The sequence below is a fragment of the Triturus cristatus genome, chromosome 4_1 (assembly GCF_964204655.1).
Source record: "Triturus cristatus chromosome 4_1, aTriCri1.1, whole genome shotgun sequence".
In the NCBI taxonomy this organism is placed as follows: Eukaryota; Metazoa; Chordata; class Amphibia; order Caudata; family Salamandridae; genus Triturus; species Triturus cristatus.
Window position 1 is genome coordinate 795,229,770 of NC_140585.1, and position 24,966 is coordinate 795,254,735.

The following is a 24,966-nucleotide window of genomic DNA, read 5'->3' on the forward strand; positions in this document are numbered from 1 at the left end:
AATACAGATTATGGGATCTCCCTAGGCCTGGCTCTGTTACTCCACCAAGGTGACCATTAAAAGAGGGTCACGAGTCAGAAGAGGACTGATCTCACTAGGAGAAGCTCTTCGTGGCCACAGCAGGGAGGATAAAGATTAAGGGACCTCCCTAGACCTGGATCTGTTACTCTACCAAGGTGAACATTAAAAGATGGTCACAGGTCAGAGGAAGACCGAAGTGCGATATCTTGTCTGAATTAGGTTGGATGCTTCTTATCCCCCCTCATGCACCTGGCCTCACCTGCACTTCCAGAGCTTCATGTAACGTCAACAATGAGACACCAGTCCACAGAGGAGTAGGACGGCCCACAGAAGAGCTTCTGCTAAATAATTGAAACCCTTGCGGGCACTATGGCTCATTTGTGCAAAGAATGGGGCCATCTATGGTTTTACCACCTGATCTCTTCCTCTCCTGCCTTATAAAACAGAATCGGATTAGTTACATCATTTTTAATGTGAAACAAATGGACATCACGAATGTCCCAATTATCAGAGTTTTTCGATCTCAAAAATGGACAAAATGTGATGGGAGGCTGCTTGCAATAAGTCTAACCACTGGCAATTTCTCGGCCTTGCATTCCAAACCATCGTTCTTTTGCCCACCATGTCAACTGAGTATTGTTTGTAGTGTTTTGATCTCATTCCATAAGCAGCTATATTCTTTGTGAACGTTTTGTAGAGTTTCTGTGTCTCTGGTGTAGTTATGTCTACGTAAAACAGCATTAATAATTGTGTTGCTTGATACTAGGTGAGAAGAAGTCAAAGAAGACTGATAATGTCGGATCTGAGGACATCCATCCAGAGACAGGTACCTGCCATGGACACACTGCTTCCCTGTATTTTGTTTATTTGATCTAAAGAGCAAAGTCATAATACATATTTTATCCAAATTTAAAAGGGAAGATTTTCAAATTAGACAGTCACCTGGTATGTAATGTGTGGTTATGATGTAACAAAACATAAGTAAAACAGATTAAATAAAGCCTCCTGACACTGTTTCCGGTTGGTAATTTCATGTTTAGAGGATGGGATCGCCATATATCTCTCAGGCACATCTCCTTTAACCATTTCTTTCTTTCAACTGAAATTGCCTCAGCTTGTCCCACTCTCTGCCCAAGATGTGCTAATCATACTATTGAAGTTTTCACACACAAGAATTTCTCTATATTCTGATAATATTTCAGTTTTATTGCCATTTATGTACCTATCCTGCCCATTGTTAGGCAACTGTAAACATCTGCCCCCCCTCCCCAGGCCAGTCTCAGAGCCAGAAGTCTTCCTGCCTCCTGCATCATTGTCCCCAATATCTAACTTTAACCGACCTGTTCTTGCACCACGCCTCACACCAGTAGCACTTCTACACCTCACTAATGGGAATGCTTAAATATTGAGTTTAAAAGCTGAGGCTTGAACGTGCCAGCTAATCAAATGGCAGGTTTTTTCTGCACTTGAGGACACGTCATGCGATGTTGGTCTCCTACAGGAAACACACCTATTTAAAAGGGATTGCCGAAGACTGTGATCTAGATGGTTCTCAATACAATTTCTGTTCTCAGGCCCGGACAAGAAAGGAGAAGTTGCAAGTCCCCTGCCCAGCACCTTCACACATTAGATATTGGGGACAAAAGTGCAGGAGGCGGGAAGAGGCTCTGAGACTGGCCTGGTGTGGGGTGAGGGGGGAACAGACATTTACAGTAGCCCAACAATGGCCAGGATAAATCCATAAATGGCATAAAACAAAAATATTATCATCAGAATATAGAGAAATTCTTGTGGGTGAGGACTTCAATAGCATGGTTTTTGTGTGACCCTATTACTGTAAAGGCGTCCTGCCTGGTCAACATTTTACCCAGTCCAGTCTTTTGCAACCCAGGTGGGAGGTACCAGGATGCCAGGGTCAGGGGGAGCCCATTCCAGATGTCCGCTACTGCGGCTCCGCAGCTATCTGGTGTAACCCATGTCTGTGTAACCTGGAAGGGAGCATTTTTACGCACCAAGATACCAACCTCCCTGGGGTCTAACTGTCACGATTCAAAGCGTGATACTATTGCCTAGGCGAGTGACATTTCATGAGAGAATCTAGAGGTTCATACCCCCATGCTTGGGGACCCATTGTGATCTATCTTTGGAGTTGTGCCTTTAAATGCTTATGTTCAGTCCTCTCCCGGACTCGCTCGCTCTCAGCCTGCGTTTTCGTGGCGGTTGCACCTCATCTGTTTCTGCACCCTCGCTTTGGTCTCTGCCTTCTCCAGTTAGCATCTCAATGGGCATCAGGAGGTCCGGGTATCTGGGGGCCCTTGGCCTTAAGTAATTTCTGTGCCTCAGCCATGATTTCAAAGAAGTGGGATCCCTGGCTATTCAGTATGCGTAGTTTGGCGGGAAATGGCAGCGTATATATTTAAGTTTCAGATTCTCAAGAGTCACTTGACTTCAATATATGTCTCTCCCTGTTTCTGGAACTTCATGGTGTAGTCAGGATAAATGTTTACGGTCCAGCCCTCCACAGAAGTTGAGGAGCTGCATCACCATCGCTCTTGGTGGTGCCACCAGAGGGGGAGGCCCATCTGGAACCTGATATGCCCGCTCTACGGCAAATAATTTACCATCCCTCCAGCACCTTAGCACCTAGCCAGTCCTATATATATAGCTCAGGTGATGGACCCTTCGCCTGTTCAGGGATTCCCACTATCAGGACATTGTTACGGCATGATTGGCCCTCCAAGTCAACCAATCAATCAATCAATCAAATAATTTGTAAAGCGCACTACTTACCCCCAAGTGCTGTTGCTACTGGTCGAACAGCCAGGTCTTGAGTCGTCTCCTGAAGGTTAGAAGGTCTTCGGTTTGTCATAGGTTGAGGGGGAGGGTGTTACAGGTCTTGGCGGCACGGTGGGAGAAGGGTCTGCCTCTGGCTGTGGTTCTACGGATGCGTGGGATGGTAGCCAGGGAGAGGTCTGCGGAGCGGAGTTTCCTGTTGGGTACGTAGAAGGAGAGTCGACTGTTGAGATAGGCTGGGCCGGTCTTGTGGAGTGCCTTATGTGCGTGGATCAGGAGCTTGAAGGAGTTTCTTTTGTTGACGGGGAGCCAGTGCAGGTTCCTCAGGTGGGGGGTGATGTGGTCGCGGTGAGGGACGTCGAGGATCAGGCGTGCAGAGTCATTCTGGATTCTTTGCAGTCTGTTGATGAGCTTGGTCGGGGCTCCGGCATAGAGGGTGTTTCTGTAGTTGAGTCTGCTGCTGACTAGGGCCTGGGTGACTGTTTTCCTTGTGTCTGTCGGGATCCATCTGTAGATCTTGCGGAGTATACGGAAGTTGTTGAAGCAGGTGGAGGAGACAGCGTTGACTTGTTTGGTCATGGTGAGTTTCGAGTCGAGGATGACTCCCAGGTTGCGTGCGTGGTTGGTAGGTGTGGGGGGGGGGGTGTCCCCAGTGATGCGGGCCACCAGGAGTCGTCCCATGCTGAGGGGTTGGTCCCGAGGATGAGGATCTCCGTCTTGTCTGTGTTCAGCTTAAGGCGGCTATCCTCCATCCAGTCGGTGACGGCCTTCATTCCCTGGTGGAGGTTGGATTTGGCGGTGAGGGGGTCCTTGGTGAGGGAGAGGATCAGTTGCATGTCGTCGGCGTAGGAGATTATGTTGAGGTCGTGATGTTGGGCGATGCGTGCGAGAGGTGCCATGTAGACATTGAACAGCGTCGGGCTGAGGGAGGATCCATGTGGGACGCCGCATATGATCTTGGAGGCTTCGGATCAAAACGGGGGGAGGCGGACTCTCTGGGTTCTGCCGGAGAGGAAGGAGGAGGTCCAGTCCAGGGCCTTGTCTCGGATCCCTGTGTCGTGGAGTCATGTGCATAGTGTGCGGTGGCAGACGGTGTCGAAGGCGGCGGAGAGGTCCAGAAGGATGAGGGCCGCCGTCTCGCCGTTGTCCAGTAGGATCCTGATGTCGTCTGTGGCAGCGATGAGGGCGGTCTCGGTGCTGTGGTTGCTGCGGAATCCTGACTGGGAGGGGTCCAGGATGCTGTTGTCTTCAAGGTAGCGGGTGAGCTGGATGTTGACTATCTTCTCAATGACCTTAGCTGGGAACGAAAGCAGGGAGATGGGCCGGACGTTTTTGAGTTTGCTCGGGTCCGCCTTGGGTTTCTTCAGTAGGGCGTTGATCTCGGTGTGCTTTCAGCTCTCAGGGAAGGTCGCGGTCTCAAAGGAGAGGTTGATGATGTTGCGCAGGTGGGGTGCGATGGAGCTGCCAGTTTTGTTGAAGATGTGGTGAGGAAAAGGGTCAGACGGCGAGCCGGAGTGGATTGTGCCCAAGGTCTTGATTGTGTCTTCGATGCTCACGTTGGCCCAGGTTGTCAGGGGGTCGTGGTCGGTGGGGTGTGGTGGGTCCGGCGTGTTTGGCCTGTTAGGGTCATCTGGGGGTTGAAGCTGTCGTGGATGTTGGCTATCTTGCGGTGGAAGAAGGTGGCAAGGGAGTCGCACAGGGCTTGCGACGGCGGGATGTCATTGGCGTTGGAGCTGGGGTTGGAGAGTTCCTTCACGACGTTGAAGAGCTCCTTGCTGTTATATGCGTTGTTTTCGAGGCGGTCTTTGAAGGAGGTCCTCTTGGCGGTCCTGATGAGGTGGTGGTGGTTGCGGATGGCGTCTGTTTGGGCTGCGCGGCTGCCCGGAGACTTCTCGCTGTGCCATATGTTCTCCAACTTCCGGCAGGTGCGCTTTGAACCAGTTGGCTCTCCTGCTGGTGCCTTTGAGGGTTTGTTTTTTCAGCGGGGCATAGGTGTTGGTGCAGTCGTCCATCCATCGCCTGAGGGTGCGCGCACCATCGTCAGGGTTGGTCGGGGGGTTGAGTGCGAGGTTTGTCTGTAGTTGTACTTCGGTGATTTTGCCCCAGCAGCGACGGGGAATCTGTAGGGTGCGGTGATGTGCGACGGGTTTCCGGAAGGTGAAGTGGATGCAGTGGTGGTCGGTCTAGGTGGGTTCGTAGACGTGGCTGAAGGAGACGTGGGGGCTTGAGGAGAAGATGGCATTGAGCGTGTGTCCGGCGATGTGGGTCGGCGTCGTGACGAGCTGTTCCTGTCTGAGGTTGGCGAGGTTGTCTATCAGGGTGGAGGAGTTGCTGTCGTTGTTGTTCTCCAGATGGAAGTTCAGGTCTCCGAGAAGGATGTAGTCGGTGGAGGTCAGTGCGTGCGTGCTGATGAAGTCGGCGATGGTGTTGCAGAATTGTGGTCGGGCCGGGTGGTCTGTTTTCGCAGTTTACCAATTTCGCAGCCAGCGCCACCCGGCCTGCTTCCAATTTCTCAAGGCGGCTCAGGACACCCATAACCATGGGTTTTAGTTGCCTGATTGTCCGCTCCGTGGCTCCAACCCTCTTAACCAGTTTTTTTATGGTTCACCCGCAGCAGACCCACCTCTTGTGTCGCTGTCTCTATCTTATGCTCCGGAGCGCTCTTGGTGTCCTGTATGGCAGCTAGTATTGCCCTGGTATGGGCCTCGAGGGTATGTTCCCTAGTCCATAACTAGCAGGCCGGCTAGTCCTCCCTCTGCCGTGGGGATTGGTCTCAGCCTGCTTGCTGAGCACCTTTTACACGATCTATTGTTATAGTGCAGCTTGCTGTACCTTCTGTGTGGTACCGGTTGGCCCAATCCTTCTCTAGGCCTTTGCACGGAACTCGGGCTGCCCCCCCATCACTGGCCACCTCTCCATCACGCCGCGCTCATGCCTCGTCATCTTCTGCGGTTGGGGTACGGGGCCACCCGCAGCAGACACACAACCCCCCCCTCCCCCGGTGAAGAGCGCTCTGCCCGCTCCATCCCCTGGCAGCCTACAGCACCCCGGCTGTGGCCTGGAGAGCAAACATGCATGAGATAGGGACCGGCTTCCCGCAGAGCGATCTGGTTGTTGCCACAGGGCACGAGTACCCTGCCATCCCTCCTGTGGCAGTCACCAGGAGGATCGTGACTGCCCAATCTTGCACTTTTCTCCCCCGGCAGCTCCTCCAATGCCTTGCCCACCACTGTTTCTCAGGGGCAGCTCCTCCATTATGGTGGAGGAGCATCGCTCGAACCCCCTGCGGAAAGTCAGAAGAGGCTAAGGACAAAAATAAAATTATAATGAAACATTTTTATTATCATTTTCTTTTTAGCCCTGCAGGCTGCGAGCCGAGGGAGGGGCGTGCTCTACCATCCTGATGCTGCAGCTGCAGCACTAGGGAGAAGGGGGGAAGTGGTGGGCACTGCCAAGTGCTCATGGCGGTTCGCCGGTCCGGTGGGGCCAGCCAAACCGTCATGCGCTCTTAGCTTTTCTCCACCTAGCTGCATTGTACAGCTGGGTGGAGAAACCAACACAAGCTACCAATCTATGTTTGAGCGCAAAACGAGCTGCTCAGACCAATGCCAACGCTGCTCACATGCTGGGAATAGCATTCCCAGCATGTGAGCAGCGCTGGAATTGGGATATGGGAGCCTGTGCAGTGTGCAGCAGACTCCTGAGTAGAGCATGAGGATCAAGAGCAAGGCGGCGGCCATAGGAGCAGGTGAGTTTTATTTTGTTATTTATACTTGTTTTGTTTTTGTTTTTTTGTGTTCCCCCTCTCCCCACCACTTCATAGTACAAGTGGCCCCTACTGGTGTTGCTTCCCTCCTGGCTCTCCGCAGGGTCCCAGGCAATCGCGTTCTCAGGTCTCATGCACTCCAGCTACCCCACTCTTGTCTGGGGAGACCTCCCCGAGGCCTGCGGCTCCCGAGCTGGATACTCCAACTGGATCACCTTTCTCTACAGCCGTAACCAGGCTTGTTTACAAGGCCTGGACGGGTCGCTACCATTTTGGTGTGAGACCGCTCTGCTCTATCCGCTGCTCCCGGTCTGAGGCGTCCCCTCCTGGCATTGGGTTGGGCACTCTTGTTGGTCTAATCTGGGTGTTGGTGCCTCTGCCGCTTTGGTGGGGGGGCGTGGATCCCCCCCTGTTGTCAGGATAGTTGCTTCTGCGGGCTGGTGTCACCGGAGCTCTCGCTCAGCGAGTCCCTTTTTGTTAGTCACCTTACCAGTCCATAGCTGGGACTGTAGATTGTAGAGCTACTTATCTAATCACTTCCCCAGCATGCTTAGGTGAGTCTATCAGTGCTTGTTCCACTTGTACCATTGTTTCGGCTGAGGATATGGGTCCTCTTTTGTTGCTTGTCACCTTTTCCCCACTGACAATATCGTTGCGTTTTGCTGCTCCGCTGGGGGCGGGCTGGTCTACATTTTCTTGACCATCTTGGGGATCACCAAGGCCCAGTAGCTGCGGAGCTTCAGGGAGATATCTTGTTTGGTGTAGGGGCAGGCTGCCCCTATTAGAAAACCAATTGGAAGGTGTGTCCGCATCTCTATTTATTGTTCTTTTGGAATCCCATTAGCGGGCAGAATGCCCTGCATTTCTGCAATGTGATGGGTGACAGATCTTGCTAAATTCCCTCTTTGGCACCCTGAAAAGAGATTGTACCTTGTTGTCTTGCTGCAGACATAATGGCTTCTTTTTGTTCAAAGTAATGGATGCACATCAGTATGTGCAGATTATCGGTGGAGCACACTCGTCCAGAGTCCACTTGGTGTGTTCTATACAGAGTGGTATCTCCTTCTCTCTGGCTCGGGACAGTTTGACTGAATTGGTTCTGGAAGAGTCCCTCAATTTATTTCCGTCTGCCTTTCTAGGCAGTCCTCGATCGCAAAGTTCTGCCTTCAGGAGCAGTTCTCCAAATCTCCCAGATGGTTTTTAAGGGTCTAGGTTTTGATCCCTAACAGTAAACACTTCTAGGCGAAACTTGTCCATGTCCTCTTCTCATATATATTCCAATTCTGTCAGGGTTGAGACCCTATTTTCCAGGTCTGTCAAATCTTGTTTTAATTCATAGAGCTCACTGATTGCATCGCCCCTCAGTGATGCTATGCTCTCCTTCAAACTGCACAAAAGATCTTCCATAAAGGAATGAGTGATGGAGGCCTGAAGTTCTGCCAATTGTGAAGACGACCATGCTGGCCTCTTGTGCTGGGCTGATATTTGTTTCATCTGACATCTCTGCTCTCTTCACTGCAGGTTTGGTGAGTACCTCTTTCAAGGTAGAGTCCTTCTTCCCCATCATTAAACACCATATTTTGGGAATTAGGCCAGCTAAAATGCATGGTAGTGTCAAGGGCTTTAATGAGCCCCATGAGTGACTCATATGGTTGTGACTTTATACAGCCACACACCACCAAAGAGGTGTTTGTTGATATTGATTGTAGGGATCTCAAGCTGCCACACTCTTCCGGCCACTGTGCTGCATGGGGTGTGCGTTGCAGCACGGCAATCCCAATGCAGGCTTGGTTAATAGTGTTTTTGCTCAGCTCAAAGTAGAGCCGAAGAAGGTTTGAGGGCCTTTGTCACTCCTGGTGTGCTACCAGTGTGGGCACTAGACTGTCCCTGTACTGTCAGCAGTCTTGGAATTATTCTGGGTGTTGTATCTATTGGATTCCTCCAGTTGGTGGCTTGTTGTGTTTGATGTTCTGAACTATTTATACAGTGGTTTTAATTACTGTTCTGTGGGCCAGGACACACACTTGTTCCTGTTGGGCTTAACCGATGTGTCGCTTTCATCAAATGGCAGTGCGGTAATGGGGTAACCAATCTGTCAGTCTCCTATCTCTGCTTCTCCCTCAAAGCATTGCAGCAGGGGCTAGTCACTAGGCAATAAACTTACCATGTGCACAACTTGAATAATGTGGTTAGTGTACCTTCTCTCAACTAAGGTCTTCAAGCGCAGCTTCCTTCCTTTAGTGCACCAGGGGCCCTATTATGTAAAGGGCTCACTTTACCTGTTTGAGCACGGCGCACCTTAAAACAGGTGTGCCGGGAGCAGACAGGGAAAGTGCCCCCCATTACATAGAATGCGCTGCCCGCAGGGCAGCCATGCAAGTGAAATATGGAGCTGCTTTAAAGCAGCCGCTCCGTGTTTCACAGTGCAGGCGGCAACCCACCTAACAGAGGACTGCAATCAGGGGGTGCACTGACAGTGAGCCACCTTTGAGATGGCGCACTGTCAGTGCGCCTCCTGAGAGCCTCTTTGCCTCTGCACCCACGTCTGTAATATGGTACGGACGTGGAGGCAAAGGGATTCCCTCATTGCATGGGGCCACACCCCCATGCAAATGAGGGAACGCCCTCTTGAGAAGGTGCTGACGCTGTATGGGAGGCAGCGCTTTCAGTATTACAGAAGGGTCCTCTGAAGTGTCTGTGGCCTTTTCTTGTAATACCAAATTGCCCTGGGGGGCACGCAAAGTGGGCGCAAACGCACGGTGCGCCCCAAGGGTACCTTTTATAATACAGCCCCCAAGGGAGGGCGAACCTGCTGAGCCCAATTAAGTTGAGGGTAGGATCCGAGCCCCTTGTGGCAGCCACACGATGTCCTGCATGACGGGAGTTGCCACGCTGGGGCAGAAAGCAGTTGTCTCTGATAATCAAAGCTATTTTCAGCACCGCACAGGGACCTTGGGTGGTCTGCAGAAGGTCCTGCGGTATCCCAGTTGTCACCGGGTGTGGCAGGATGGCTGGGGTATCTCTTTGAACTGAGTTCGGGTGGAGGCAGGCAGGGGATATTCTACACCACTGCAATGTTCGCTCATACCCGTCTTATCATTTTAATATAAAGATGTATATCTGACCGTAGAAATATTTAGAATAGAGATCTCAAACAATGGCAGTATTGACCTTAGCCTATCAAGTGAGACAAGACAACATTCTCAGGAAAACACACTGGTACCAGCAAAAAAACACCTGTCTACATAGTACGGATATAGATAAGCCCAAAACGTTGGGTCAGGATTCAAAAGGTGGACACACACCGGGACTGACAGAAAAAAGATAATACAAAAGAAGAATAAGATACACAATATCAATTTATTAAAGTACAAAAAGTCAAAGAATTAATCAATAAGATACAGTATTTCATCAGCTAAAACTACAAAGGTCCCATACTAACTCCACATTCATACTAGCATTCATTCCCACAACATACTCAGAGAATCCAACAAAGCAATAACCAACATAAGTCAATTTATAAATGATTTAGGATAAATAGGCTTCCAAAAATGATGATTCCAAAGGGTAATGGTTCCAACAATGGTGTGCTCCCAGTCTTGGGGGAAGGCTGGGTGTCCAGATAAACACAGGACAGAGAGGCCTGAAAAAGAACACAATTTATATGACATAAACATTTTATGAATACTAAGATATTTCGCTCGTCGTGATCTAATAGTTCAAAAAATGATAGCATTAAAACGTAGGAGATCCAGAAAGAGATATATAATTTTAACTAAAACAAAGTCAGTGGCGGTGTGGTCCAATGCCATAAGGATTAAAAGAAATATATATATAAGAAAATATTTAATACAACGCGGTGCACCAAAGATGGCTTACATAAAGAGAAGAAGCCAGAGAAATAGATGAAAAAATAGAGTGCCGAATAACATCAGTGATGTCAGAGCAGAAAAAGAGAAATAAAGGAATTATTGAGAAAGGTTACTGAGAGAGTGCCGAAAAAACCAGTGGGAGGTAAGGAGTGATAATAGGAAGGTTATTAGTAGTTTAAAACGAAGAATGGATTCAATACCATATTAGAGAAACTTAGGTCTGGCTTTCAACCTCTAAAGATGGAGGGGGTCAGGATGTCTGGGTACATTCAAAGGCAATGCTACAGGATATAAACAAAACACGGGAAACAAGATGAAGATCATTGAGTGGCCAATGTATGGTATCTCATAAGATATTAGACGGGGAGAAGCTTACCCAAAAGGATGACTGGCATGACTAAAAAACAGGGCTCATTCAGCATATAGCAATCCAGGCCATACGTCGGGATAAAGAGGGGGTGAGGGAAGACCCAGTCAGAATTACGGAACGAAGTTCCAAAGGGCGTATCGCAAACGCCGAAGGATGCAGGTTTTGGTAAATTCCTAAAAACAGGGATGGAGGCGCAAAATAACACATGGTGAGCACGAAGCATAGAACCAGGAAGGACAGGGTAATCCAGATTTATAACAGAAAGAACCAAAGGTATACTAAGGTCAGACAGTCCAAGATACATAAAGCACAGGAGGAAAATAAAAAACGCTAAGTGGTGACTGGGACATACAGGGTAATAATAAAAGAGCGTGAGTATATATGTTTTACTCGCAGGGGGTTCACCGGGATAGACAGATGGAAAAACTAGATATTAAGCCAATTACAGCTAAGATCGGTTAGCACAGCAAGTTCAAGATATACTTTCAAAAAGGAGTGCGCCTCCTGAGAGCTTCTTTGCCTCTGCACCCACGTCTGTAATATGGTACGGGCGTGGAGGCAAAGGGATTCCCTCATTGCATGGGGCCACACCCCCATGCAAATGAGGGAACGCCCTCTTGAGAAGGTGCTGACGCTGTATGGGAGGCAGCGCTTTCAGTATTACAGAAGGGTCCTCGGAAGTGTCTGCGGCCTTTTCTTGCAATACCAAAGTGCCCTGGGGGGCACGCAAAGTGGGCGCAAACGCCCGTTGCGCCCCAAGGGTACCTTTTATAATACAGCCCCCAAGGGAGGGCCAACCTGCTGAGCCCAATTAAGTTGAGGGTAGGATGTCCTGCATGACGGGAGTTGCCACGCTGGGGCAGAAAGCAGTTGTCTCTGATAATCAAAGCTATTTTCGTCACCGCACAGGGACCTTGGGTGTTCTGCAGAAGGTCATGCGTATCCCAGTTGTCACCGGGTGTGGCAGGGTGGCTGGGGTATCTCTTGGAACTGAGTTCGTGTGGAGGCAGGCAGGGGATATTCTACACCACTGCAATGTTCGCTCATACCCGTCTTATCATTTTAATATAAAGATGTAAATCTGACCGTAGAAATATTTAGAATAGAGATCTCAAACAATGGCAGTATTGACCTTAGCCTATGAAGTGAGACAAGACAACATTCTCAGGAAAAGTCTAGGTCTAGAGAATCGATGCTCCGTGGTGGTTCTCGAGTACCAAACCCATTCTGCATTCAAGATGTCAGGATTCATAAGAAATATTGATGTTCAGTGGACGTGAAAGGGGGTCTTTTGCATATTTTTAGACTGAAAACCTAATTTATTGTGGCCCTTGAGGAGTGTTGTCGAGTAAACACGAGCTTCGAATATGAATGTAGTCTGTGAATGGGATTTGTAGATGCCCATGGGAACGTTTCTCCTCTAATACTGTTTTTACTCACATTATTATATGGAACGTAGGGTGCAAATCTAAAACATCCTCAGAGATCCATGTGCCAGGTGCCTCTTAACGGCTAAAATATACTGAAATAGTCAAAAGCTGCAATCGTTCCAAATACGTTTTTAAAAAACTTAGATGGTGGTAAAAGCAATCAAATGCTATAAAGTGTTGATTTTTTTAGAGTTATATTTTGAACAAATCTAAGCTAAGGACACTCCTACTAACCTCTGGCTTTTTGTTTCTTATTAGAATGGAGTGATTGTCCCTGAATGATCATCAAATGATATTAACAATTAAGAGTGAATTAGAGGGAATAAAAGGTACATGTATGTTATTCCTGAAAATGTCTACATTTATAAAAAGGAAAAGAATTTGGACGAAAAAGATTATTTTGCAGGAAAATGAATCTGGGAACTACATAGTCTTGACATGTTATAAGAATGGAGACGCTCAAATATTATTTTCATTTTTGAATGTTTTTAATAGTAGGTAACATGTTTTTCTATTGCCCTTGTTAGGCCCAGCCACACAAGCAAATGTGCCCTATTCTTCAGTCACCATCAGTTTCTCAATGGCATCAAGAGCATCTGAACAGAGAGGTGAGATGCTTGTCTTTAAGGATTTTAAATTAGGATTTTTGCTTGGATGGGCAAGAGGAGATTGTGAGGATGAGTGGTTTTTTCTGAGACTTAAATCAAAATGCATAGATCTTTGAAAGTAAGGCACTGCTTTCACAAACATTGTCTGATGTTACTTTACTACTGAGTTCTAACTATCTGCCGAAGGCAGGGGAAATCGCTTGGGCAGCGCGGAGGCAAAAAAAAAAAAAAAACTTACCTGCAGCCTGACGTCCGCCCTTCACCATTTCTTCAGCTCCGAGGCTTACACAGGCTCCCAGATTGCCCTGAGCCAATCCAGACGCTCCTCTCAGCTGACTCATTGAAACATGCTGAATTTGTCTTGGTGTAATTTTCCGACACCGGTACACATTTCAGCAGCGCATACATGTCTGCATTCCGTTTGGAGCAGCAACATGCAGGCGACAAGGGTGCTTGCATATTTACTCTTCCAGCTGGGCCCAAGGCAAAGGCCTGATTTAAACAGGGGCGGCTCCTTCACTATGGCAGAGGAGTGTCGACCCGTGACCCCCCCACAACCTCCCTTGCGACCCCCGTGACCCCCCACGAACCTCCCCGCCTATGACCCTGCCTACCCACCCCCCTACCCGCGAGTCATTCCGACCGCTGCTGAATTTAAAGAGGTCCAGTCTTTCTTCTCTGACAGCAGGGCGGTACTCAGGCAGCACGGCAGTCCTCTGGCTACAGGGCATGGGTCCATGAGTGGACAGAAGATTTAGTCTGATGGTCAAATATTTATACTTTTTGCTAGCTTTGGAGTTGGAGAAATGTCTAACCCATTACACCCCCCCACACACACACATCTGGTTTGGGATTTTCCTTTCTCCCTGCCCTGGTCCAGGAATGTCTGAAGTCACAAAAGGCTAGTGTGAAGTTATTTGTGTCTATTTGTGTGAAAGGCAAGTGTCGTAGGTGACAGCTCCCCCCTCCCATTAGTTCAGGATGGCCCATCCTGCCAACACCCACTCCCCCTTGTGGAAGTGGGTGTTGGCAGGATGGGATACACAGAGGCAAACTGCCAACTAAGTTTAGTCATGTGACCCAGGATACATGCTTCAGGCACCAAATGGTTAGGACAAGTAAAATGCCAACTTTCTGTAAGTGGCAGATTCAGAATTGTGACTTAAAATCCGACTTTACCCTTAAAGAGTGTTTTAAATTACAATTCATTAATGACCAAACTTGACTTTCCTACCTGTTCCCAATTAAAGGTTAGCACTGTAAAAGGTAATTGAAGTGACCTGGTTCCATAGGTTGATGTGACACAGCAGACGTAGCCAGGATAGATCTTTAGTATATTTATTAAGTTAGTAAAGTCCATAGAATAGCGCCACCAGGAACAGCCTGCTAGCTGCTCAGCCCATCCTCTCAACTGTCTCACACCACACCAACATTCCAGTCACGTCAACATTCCACATGGAACACTCACACTGGCTGAGCAGCTAGTTACAAGATACAGGAGAACAGTAATAACCTTGCATGAAGATACTACAATAATCCAATGTTATCCTGTGGGAGAGGTGGGCCTTGTAGTACTGAAAAACGAATTTAATATTTTTTCTCTACCAGGACATATAAAACTTAAAAGTACATGCCCATATTAATTACACTCCACCCTGCCCCGTAGGCTGGTTAGGGCCTACCCTAGGGATGACTTACATATATTAAAATGGAATGTTTAGACCTGTGAAAGTATTATGTTGCCAGGTCGAAATGGCAGTTTAACGCTGCACACAGACTGCAATGGCAGACTTGAAACATGTTTAAAAAGGCTACTTAAGTGGGTGGCATAATAAGTGCTTCATGCCCGCTAGCAGCATTACATTTACAGGCCCTTGGTATATGTACTACCACCAGGGCCGGACTGGGAAACAAAACCGGCCCTGGCAAAGTGCTTGGCCAGCCCCCCAGGGGGTTGGGGGTGCGGCCGAGCAGTTTGCCAGGGCCAGTTTCAGCCGATTTCGTTACAGCGGCCGATAGTGCAGCTATGCTGCAAAAACGGCCCTGTGACAAAATCGGCCCCCCAGAGGCCCAAAACCAGCCCCAGCCCTGGCGGCCCACTGGGGAAATGCCCGGTGCCCGCTGTGGCTAGTCCGGCCCTGACTACCACTTTACTAAGGACTTATAAATAAATTAAATGTGCCAATTGGGTGTAAGCCAATTTTACCAGGTTTAGAGGAGAGAGCCTGGGCTCAAGACAGAATAGAACAGCTGCTAGTCACCGACACTGGGCACTGGACATTGGACATTGGCCCTGACCTATTAAAAGCTACTGTTTTACCTCACCAAGCTTGGGTGTACCTTTTGTTGATTTGGGCAGGCTGTGCCTGTCCTATTGTTGTCTATATGGATTAATAGCAGGTGCGTAGAAACCTTTTAACATTCAAGCATCAGCACCTGAAACCAAAATAGTCAATACTTCAATAGTCCAGTGGTTAACGTTGCAGAAGGTTGTACTGCATCTAGCTCCTTGAAGACCAAGCGGTGGTTAAAGAGTTTAATATAATCCAGGAGGCTGCACACTAAAGATTCTATTTAGTCACTCAAAGAGCTAGAGATGGAAATAGCTGGCAAAGGGAGGGTGACGCTGGTGACCATGTTGTAAAAAAGTGCCCATTCCTGAGAACTGTAGTGAAACCTCACAGCCTCAACCAATAACCCAGAAGACCGAAATCAGAGGAAAAAAACATTCTATTGAAGATGGAGGTCCCTGCCTCCACGAGAAGACCACGTTTCACTTTGTGTTCCCAGACTAGATTGATGGTGGAATGAGCAGCAAATTTGAATCTAACCACATAACACTGATAAGATCAAAGCCTTTTGTAAAAGCCAGCGTCTGAAAATCCTCAAAAAGCAATTGTTTTTAGAATACAACATCAAACATTGCTTGCCTAGAAAGATCTCACATTGTGTCATTGTCTAGGATGTTTAAAGCAACCTTAAAATGACAACCGGACCTAATGACTCCGAAAAGGGTGGGAAAAGGCAGTTTATGTAAACCTGCCTGTTAGAAATGGAATTTCTGGTTGGCTAGGGCTTGCGCCAAAGCCAGGCAGAAACCACCACTCTAGTCAGGGCTGGGGAGTTACACGCCAAAGATAACCCCTGCTCACCGCCTTGGTAGCTTGGCACGAGCAGTCAGGCTTATCCTGGAGGCAATGTGTAAAGCGTTTGCGCGCGCACCCAGCAACAACACCCAAGGCCCACCACAAAAGAAACTCCACACAAGGTATTATATAAAAATAGCCTTTGTATTATACCAAACACATTAGATAAAAACACACACTTTACAATGTGCCAACCGGCACGGGTAGAATTTACAAGGGATTATATGTACAGGGGACAGGGCCACATGGACCACTGTCAGGAATTAGCACTTTGTAGAAATTAGCACTTAGAACATAGGATATAAAATTACTGTAGCACAAAATTAGAAGATATAGCACCCAACCAGTAACCACTGGTAACAGGTAAGTCCCACCTACGCAACCCTAACCACCTTAGGAAAATGTCACCACAATACCTGTAGGGGTAAACGCACATTACACATGATGCATCACAACACATTCAGAGGTGTAAACACAAGACACATGACGCATAAAAGCACAACCTACACTAGGAAAGACCTTCCCCTACGCATAGGTACAGCTAGCAATCAGCATAGCATAAAGGCATTGCGCAGGCGCAAAAGTACATATGTAAACATCAACAGGTACCCTAGGTGAGGGCACGACACAGCAAAACTGTCCCCAGGCCAACCTGGCCTTTCAGGGGCTCAAACGCCCTTCGTCCACAAAGTCAGGGCTGGACTGCGCAGGCTGCGCAAGCCAATGAGCGCAGAGGCACAACCTAAACGTGGCAGCTGCCCACTAAGTGCTGGGCAGCTGTAGGGACTGGGGCTGGGGCACCTCTGGGCCCTTAGCACAATTATGGCATACGTTGGAGCCTCTCTGGGCTCTGAATCAAGAATATGGCCCAAGATAACGCTGGAGCGGCCGGCTGCCTTCCGGGGCCGCTCTGATGATGAACAAAATGCCCCCGTTACCGTGGGACTCCTGCTCAGGGACTCAGCACAGTGAAATGCCGCCTTGGAGCCTCGCAGGCTCTATACACTGCCCGTGTCCTCGTACGGTGGAGCGGCCCGCTGCCTTCCGGGGCCGCTCTGGACATCAAGAGACTGCCCCCGTATGGGTTGGAGTCCCGCTCGGGACTCTGAAACAACAATGGCCCCAACCGTTGGAGTCCCGCTCGGGGGACTCAGCAAGATAGCAGGCACCAGCGTGGGAGCGACCCCCCCCTTACTCACCGGGGCTTCGTCGGGGCAAACTCCTGCTGGTTCTCTGCTTCGGTCCCTCGCAGCGGGGCGGCGGAGCTTCTTCTCTGCGGGGGGAGGCTCCGGCGGCAGTACGTCTTCCTCAGCAGTGGGGGCAGGCACCGGCAATGTGCCTCGGGCCCCCTCCGCTTCTGCTAGCCGGCTGGTGCACTTGAGGGGCTCTCCTCAGGGCATGGGAGACCCGCGATCCCCTGCATGTCCGGAGTTGGCCCCGCCCACATCCGGGTCCTTACGATTTCCGGGTTGCCGCGGGCAGCGGCGGTGAGCTCCTCAGTACGGCGGCAATGCGGGGTGGGCTCCCGGAGTGAAAAATAATTAATTAAGCGGGGTAGGCTCCCGCTCGAGCCAATAAGAAAAACGGCAAGGTCCCTGGCGGGGTGGGCACCCGCTAGGGATATCAATCTCCTTAATAAGCGGGGTAGGCACCCGCCAGCGAGCAAAGTTATTCCCTGAGGCGGCAATAACGCGGGGTAGGCTCCCGCCAGTCGTTTACAGATAAAATACACGGAAATAAGCGGGGTGGGCACCCGCCAACGAACACGGCAATGTCCCTGGCAGGGTGGGCACCTGCCAGGGGACTTCAGGATCAGCACAGCCTACACGCTGCAAATGCCGGGTGGGCACCGGCTTCCAGAAATAAAGCGCTCCTAGCGCTAGGGATAAAAAGTGAAAGCGCTCTCAGCGCTAAAGGCCAATAAAAGCTCCCAGGCGCTTTAAGGATGAATAAGCACAAAGTCCAGCAAAGTTTTTAGGAAGGTAGGCAGGGGGGCAAGGCTGGGCCAGGGGCCAGCTCACTGGGCCCTCCAGGGCAGGAAGGCAGTCCCAAGTGGCGGTTCCTCCTGGCCTCCAGCAGCAGCAGCAGCCCCCCTCAGATAGGATCCTGGAAGAGAACAGATTCTGTGGGGACACAGCCTCATTTTTATACATAGCTTTCCTTTGTCTCAAGGTGCAGGGAAGGGGCGAACCAGTTACAACTGGTTCCTGAGCACTTTGTTTTGCTCAGCCCCTCTCCCTATTCAGAGTGCAGGCCAGGGTCGTCAGTCGCACCACAGGGGGCGGAGCCAGCATTGTGTGGGGAAAGCCCAGCCCTATTCAGGACCCAGGTGTACTCCTCCCACCCATCTAGCTGCTGATCTCCCTATTCACCACTGGGTGACTCCTCCTGACTCTGGGGATTCCCTAGCCAGTCACATGACCTCAGCCAGCCAATCACGCGACAGGCAGTCACTGCACATTTTACACTAATATGCCAACTCCTAGAAGTGGCACTTCCGCACATGACATAATCACGCATTATATATCATTGCGAAGCATTCGATCACACGAGTCTGCACATACCAAACTCGAGCCTGCACACCCCACGCATCAGGAACTACCAGGGACACATACATTCCCCATGCATTCCTATGGGAGGGCAGGCCTATCTCACCACATGCACTCAGAGTGCGCACGCACTTTACTCTGGGACACAGGGAAAGTGCGCAGAAACCAAAAATCACTACCACCAGGTCACCAATAAAAGCAAAAAGTCCAGGGGTGAACCTGCCAGAAGGGCCAAGTCCAACACTGCCTCAACGTCCCAACGCACCCACATGACGAATAGCCCTGAACTGACACAGTATATAATTTTTCTACCCATAGACAGCTGCCTGGATGATCAAATAAGGAGCCAGGTCATGTATTACTGGGTATCCGATGAGGGCACAATCTCTACAGCCACGCTGCTTCCGGGTCAGGCCTCCAAAGAGCCAGGGATCTGTGTCTGATTCTTCTGACAGACCAAGGACTTTATGCAAAACACCAGAACCACATAAGGCCCGCCTGCCATAAACCTAAAACCATGACAGTTCCCATCAATAAAAAAAACACTTTTAGCTCAAAAAGACAAACGAGAAATTCTCAGAATTTACATTTAGATTTTCTATAGATTGCAACACGATTCAATAAGCAGGTTCTTTTAACTTGGTGGATGAAACCCTCAACTTTGATTGTATAAATAATCCTTTGGTAGAACATGCAGAGTATATTGATCACATTCATTCTTTGGTACATATTTATGTATTCATTTGTGCGTGAATGAGTTGGTTCAGTGAGCAATGGGGATTTCTTTTAGCAGCACTGCTTAGATTATTGCCACATCAGAGTATCGGGGCCTGCTTTTCCGGGTGTGTGCTATCACTTCCACGTGTTGTCCATTCATCATACATACTGTTTGAGGACACATGTGTTGGTCAAAGAATATTGAGTAAGCCCATGAAGTATGCAAGTTAACATTACATTATAATGCTTCTTAAAGGCTGCACCAAAGGAGCACCAGGGCGCTTACAAAGGCCCGAGGGTTGTGAATCTTTTATTTTTTGTCATCATGTAATGTTGGATCTAGCAGAAGAACTCCTGTTGAAAGCCATTCATTACTAATAAGTATGTTTGTTTCTGGGGTGCGGTTGATTTGTTTTGAGAGAGAAGTACAGGCATAATTTTTTTTAATGTAAATTGCTAAATTATGCAAACTTGAAATTCTCAGAAGTTAACAATAAAAAATTAATAAAGAACCTAGAAAAGTACATGAAGGTTGGATTGATAAAAATGCATTTTTTTAAAGTACCTAAAATGATTTAATGTTGTTTTTCTGTTTCCTACTCTGTGAATGCAACTGATTTTTCAAATGTAGCCGTCATAAATAAACTGCATAAAACGTAATATTTAAAAAAAGTTTGCAACAATGTGTTGAATATACCCGGTGGCAAATTTGACTGCATCTCTCTCTGATAACCTTGGTAATGAGTACCAATTTTGTGACTTTGAAATGTGTATGGCCTTCCAGGTGCTGAAGTAAAATGGCATGGAGGTCTCCTGTGCTGTGCACGGGTGAGAGCCTCACTCGACCTTCTTTCTTCCCTTGCAGGCTGGATAGCCCAGGAGTTTGCACCGCCGTCTGAAGACCTTCAATGGAACGCACTGTACAGATGGGCTGTGGAGCGACTGCAGCTTGCTCAGATACAAATGTAAGTTACACATTACAAACTCGCATTTGATGTGGGCATCTTTTAAACTGCACCGAACAAAAGCAGTCCTAAGGCATTGATTACAAGAGGTTTGCGATCCCCAGCCTCAGTTTCCAGACAGGAGTCCGCATGGAATGTGTTCCATCCGCATAGCCTGTGTCACTGCACTGCCTCACACATTATTAATCCGAGTTCCATGCCTGCATGGCTGGTGCCATCTCGTTACATCAACACTGTCTGTCCGTGGAGGCCCATTCGGATAACATCGCAGGCAGGGTGAAAGGGAACTGCGGACTTTAAAATTACATCTCTGAAAATTAGGACGGGCAGAAGCAAGTGAGCTAATACTGGTAATAAAAGTGAATTTCCAAACTGCTCCAACGTTTAGCAAAAAAACACAAAAGAAGGCTGAAATGAATCTCAGCCTCTGGTATTTACTTTATTCACATTGCTAATATTCTCTTGTTCACTGTGCCACTAGACACAGAGAACAACCATATGCAAGTGAGTCTTGGTCCCCCCCAAAAGGGACAGTCCAGTGTGAACTGGTAGGCCACACCCCTATTCACTGGAATACTAGAAATCACAGGCATGTTTTGACCTTTTAGTGACTCATCGATTAGGTATGTCGATGGGCACAGCAAGGGGCATGCCTCGTCTGGGAATATCCATTGTACGACGAGTGTCTCGCTGAGAAAACCAACAAGCATTAAAAATGCAATAGGTCTCGCCTTTTATTAAGTTAAAGCCATTTGCTTTGCGATACAATACCATTAGCAAAGCAAATGGCTTCAACTTAATCAAAGGCGAGACCTATTTCATTTTCAATGCTAGTTTGAATATTCAAGAGCCAGGATTTCTATTAATCTGTCTGCTGGACACTCCGCCAGGTCACTTCGTAGACGCACACATGGCCCTGAAATGCGAGCTGGCCAATAACACATCTGGCCTCGCATTCCTACAGAGTGACCTTAGAAAACCCCATCAAATACAGAATCCTCCAAGCTATGCTAAATTCGGCCTCAGAAATGGCGGGCCAGGGGCGTCACACAATTCCGCTCTCCACATAGGAAATCCCTCCAGCCATCAAGTAATTAACACCGCCTCTGAATCACACAGTCGAGGACTATAGACAACCTGTGGCCTGAGTAAACAAGACACCTTAGAAATATGTTAACATTAGAAGAATGCTTTTCCATTGAAAGTGTGTAGAATACCTGCGACACCAAAACTATGACGTGGAATAAGCCAGGCGTGGGGCGTTGGCCTTAACTACCCCATATTTTACAGATCTGTAACGTCTCTGGCGTAGCAACATTACTTGACAAAAATGCCCCTAGAGCTCCATTTTCCTGCTATAATGGGGAGTCGGTGGAGGGGACGCAAGGAGGCACAGAGTACACACAGGGCAGGCGCGGCGGCTGCCAGTGCCCACGCTTTCATGGCGGGCTCGGTGTTACTCAAGCGCGTGGCCCCGCCCTGTCCCACGCACGGCTCGCAGGGTGGAGCAACTAAAAAGGGGCAGAAAGCCCCAGCTTCTCAAAGGGAAATCGCCAAATAAATACACATTTCAGGCAGAATCTTGCCAGGTGATTTAGATGCGGAGAATCCGGTTGTGCCACATTCTTTGCCCGCAGTAATCAAAGCTCTGTGGACCGTGGACGCACCAGCGGGCTCATGCGCCTGCAACTGAGGACAATGGCAGCCTGTTTGAGGGGACCGGGGTAGCAAAGGAGGGGGAATAACGCAAATACCGGAGAGTGAGAGAGACACCGCCAGGTGATGAGAACACGCCACAGTGCCTTCTGCCATATTTAACATTAACACTAACTCTGGCCTCACCCATCAATCTCCCCCAGGGGCCGACGTGGCCTATACTTCCCACAAGAACAGAAAGACAACCTTCCCCTTCCTCATAGGGGCGCAAGGACATGAAACAAACCCAGGCCGATACCGAGCCAAGGGTCAAAAGGTCCCGACCACCACTACTGTCAAACGAGTTTTCGCCCCTTCACCTCTGCTCTAGGATCCGATCATTTTTTCACACGCCCCATGGGTTGGCAGAGACCCACCGGCACGCCCCATGGGTTGGCAGAGACCCACCGGCACCCAAGGGCAAACCAGAGTCCCACAATACTCAAGCGGCACACCTAGGTGGCAGACGCTCTGCTGGCAAACATGCCACACCCCTTGCAGTCGCAAGTGCTTGAACCACACGGGCAGACATGGTTTCCACTGGCGCTAAGGGAAGCACTGCGCCCCCATGGGCACACTAAGGTTTCGTCTGTACCAGGAGGAGATGGGGGGTCTACTGACCTCTCCTTTAGTGGCATACCGCGGTTTCGCTTACTCCAGACGCAATCGTAGATTCCAGCTGAGACGTAAGGAGGGCGTATATGAGCCCAGCACAGGCATTCTAAGCACATTAAACAGGCCCACCAGTAACAGGCATTCAAGGTGCAAGCTACCCCCATCAGCAGCCAAGCTCAGCCATAACCCAGTGCAGCGCTGAAGTTCTCAACCAGCCAACAACAGACAACCCCCTGGCTGGCACCACCTCCCACGAGGCCAGCAGATTAAAAACAAGAGCTTGCCATGACGTATTTGCTTGGCTTTCTCGCCTGCTAAAAGGTTTCTTGTCTTTATGGGGCCATGTGTTTGGCCCCATAAAGATAAGAAACCTTTTGCGACGAACGCAAAGCAGGCGAGGCCGTCCAAATGGGACGGCCGAAAAAGCCGAGCGAATACGTCACAAGGAGCTCTTTTCCAATGGCTGGCCACCGTTTACCATAAACGGTGACGCCAGCCAATGGAAAAGAGGGGCGGGGCTTAATGCCCCTTACAGAAAATACCCCCTTTCATTAAATCTCGCCAGCGAGACTGCGCATGCGTGCAGCCTACGCCAGGCGAGACCTAAAAAGGCGATGGATGGAATGCTTAGTAATTACCTTGAGCTGTGTTACTGTCCATTGTTTGTTTTCTTCATAGTGCCTCTTCTGACAGGGACCAACCAGAGGCCAATCAGTGTTAGCCCTGCTTCAAAAGAGATGGTCCTCTCTCAAATGGCAAGACCACACTGCACAGGAAAGCACTCTAGTAGAACTGGTGAATTACGTTACAGAGATGGGTGGAAATGCTGTAAAACCACACGTCCCATAAATGATCAAGAAATACACATGTGAGATTCACTGAAGGATCTTTAGAGATCCCAAAAATAACTTTGCATTACATTCTGTTAATGTAGGGAATTGAGTTACTGGTTGAGAGGAGTGAAACCGTACTCAAGAACCAACCAGAATTCCTGTCAGGTTGAAACACAGGCAACCCTCGGGTAGCTTGGCACAAAGCAGTTCAGCTTAATTTAGAGGCAATGTGTAGGGTATTTATGTAGCACTTCAAAAAGTAATAAAGTGAAAACACAAGGCAAGAAATGTCCCACACCACTTTCAGAAGTATAGAATAAAATGTAATAAATTATTTGAGACCAAAACAACAAAAATCCAATCAGTAGAAATGGAGATATGCAATTGTAAAGATTTAAGTGAAACTAGGGGCATATTTACAGGGAAATGTCAGATCACGAGGCAGAGGCAAATTTGGTAGCGATGCGCTCCGACATTTCCAAAATGCAGGGATGTGCTATATTTACAACAATACGGGGTATCCAAGTTTTCACTAGCGCTGGCGCTAAAATCATCGGCATTAGTGCAAGGGTGCCTGTGTTGCAGTGTATGATTGTTTATGTGCAGGCAGGTGACCCCTCCTGAACATAAACAATCAATAATGATGTTTTGCTCTTTATATGTGTGCTGCAGAATACAGCACACATAGAAAAAGCAAAAAATTAGAAGAAACAAAAGTATTTCTCCTCGTTGCACCATTCAAATGTCTACTATTGCATGGTGTTAGTTTTTGGCACTGCCTCAGATTCACACATCCGTGCAAATCTGCTGCAGCGCCAAAATGCAATGGGTGTTTCAGTAAAACACCCACAGCAACACCCATTGCACACCCTTGCACGCAAAGTGATGCTTTTCAAGGGGCCGTATTTACAAGGTGGCGTTAGGCCACTCAAAGTGGCTTAGCGCCGCTTTGTAAATATAGAAAAGGCGATCACGCCACCAGAACACCACTAATCTGGTGGCGCGATCCCCTTGTAAAAACACCCATAGTGTCTAAAAGTACAAAGTGCCAACTTTGTTTATCTGGTCATGTCAGACAGGGACAAAGTCACAAGTTCAGGCCGACCGAGATGGAGCGCGGGTTGGATAAAGGGACCAAATTAGACCTACTTAACAAAGTACCTTAAACCCGGGGTGTGGAGGGTTGCGAGCTCCAGCATCGAGGATGTGTCACGCAGCGGTGGCTGCGAGGAATTGCATTGAGGATGTGTTGTGCTGAGGGGCTGCGGGCTCGTACGCTGGGGATGCGTCTCACAGTGGCGGTAACAATGTGAGGCTGCAAGGTGATATGTCATGCTGCGTCGGTTCTGCCCAAGGGACCACGGTTGGGCTGGCACCTTCAGGCCCACTTCCAAGGGTCCAGGACTGGGGTGGAACCACTTTGGGAGCAAGACTCACAGCAGGCAGAGTTCAGGTGCTGCGTTCAAGGTTGTTGGATCCTTTTCATTCTCCCAGGCTCTGATCAGGAGGCCATCCAACTAGTTCTTGGAGTCATTCTGGTGGTCCTGGTTTCAAGATGCAGGTCCAGTCCTTCTCACATAGGCTGC

General features: G+C 48.8%; 1 protein-coding gene across 1 annotated transcript in view; it reads left to right on the forward strand.

Annotated features, from left to right (window-relative positions):
* Positions 1–24,966, forward strand: part of LOC146855554 (uncharacterized) — a 421,570-nt gene that overhangs the window by 82,817 nt on the left and 313,787 nt on the right. Inside the window, exons 5-7 of the mRNA XM_085653381.1 lie at positions 788–847; positions 12,780–12,860; positions 20,138–20,237. Of these exons, the coding sequence (XP_085509507.1) occupies positions 788–847; positions 12,780–12,860; positions 20,138–20,237 (241 nt within the window). The remainder of the gene's footprint in view (positions 1–787; positions 848–12,779; positions 12,861–20,137; positions 20,238–24,966) is intronic.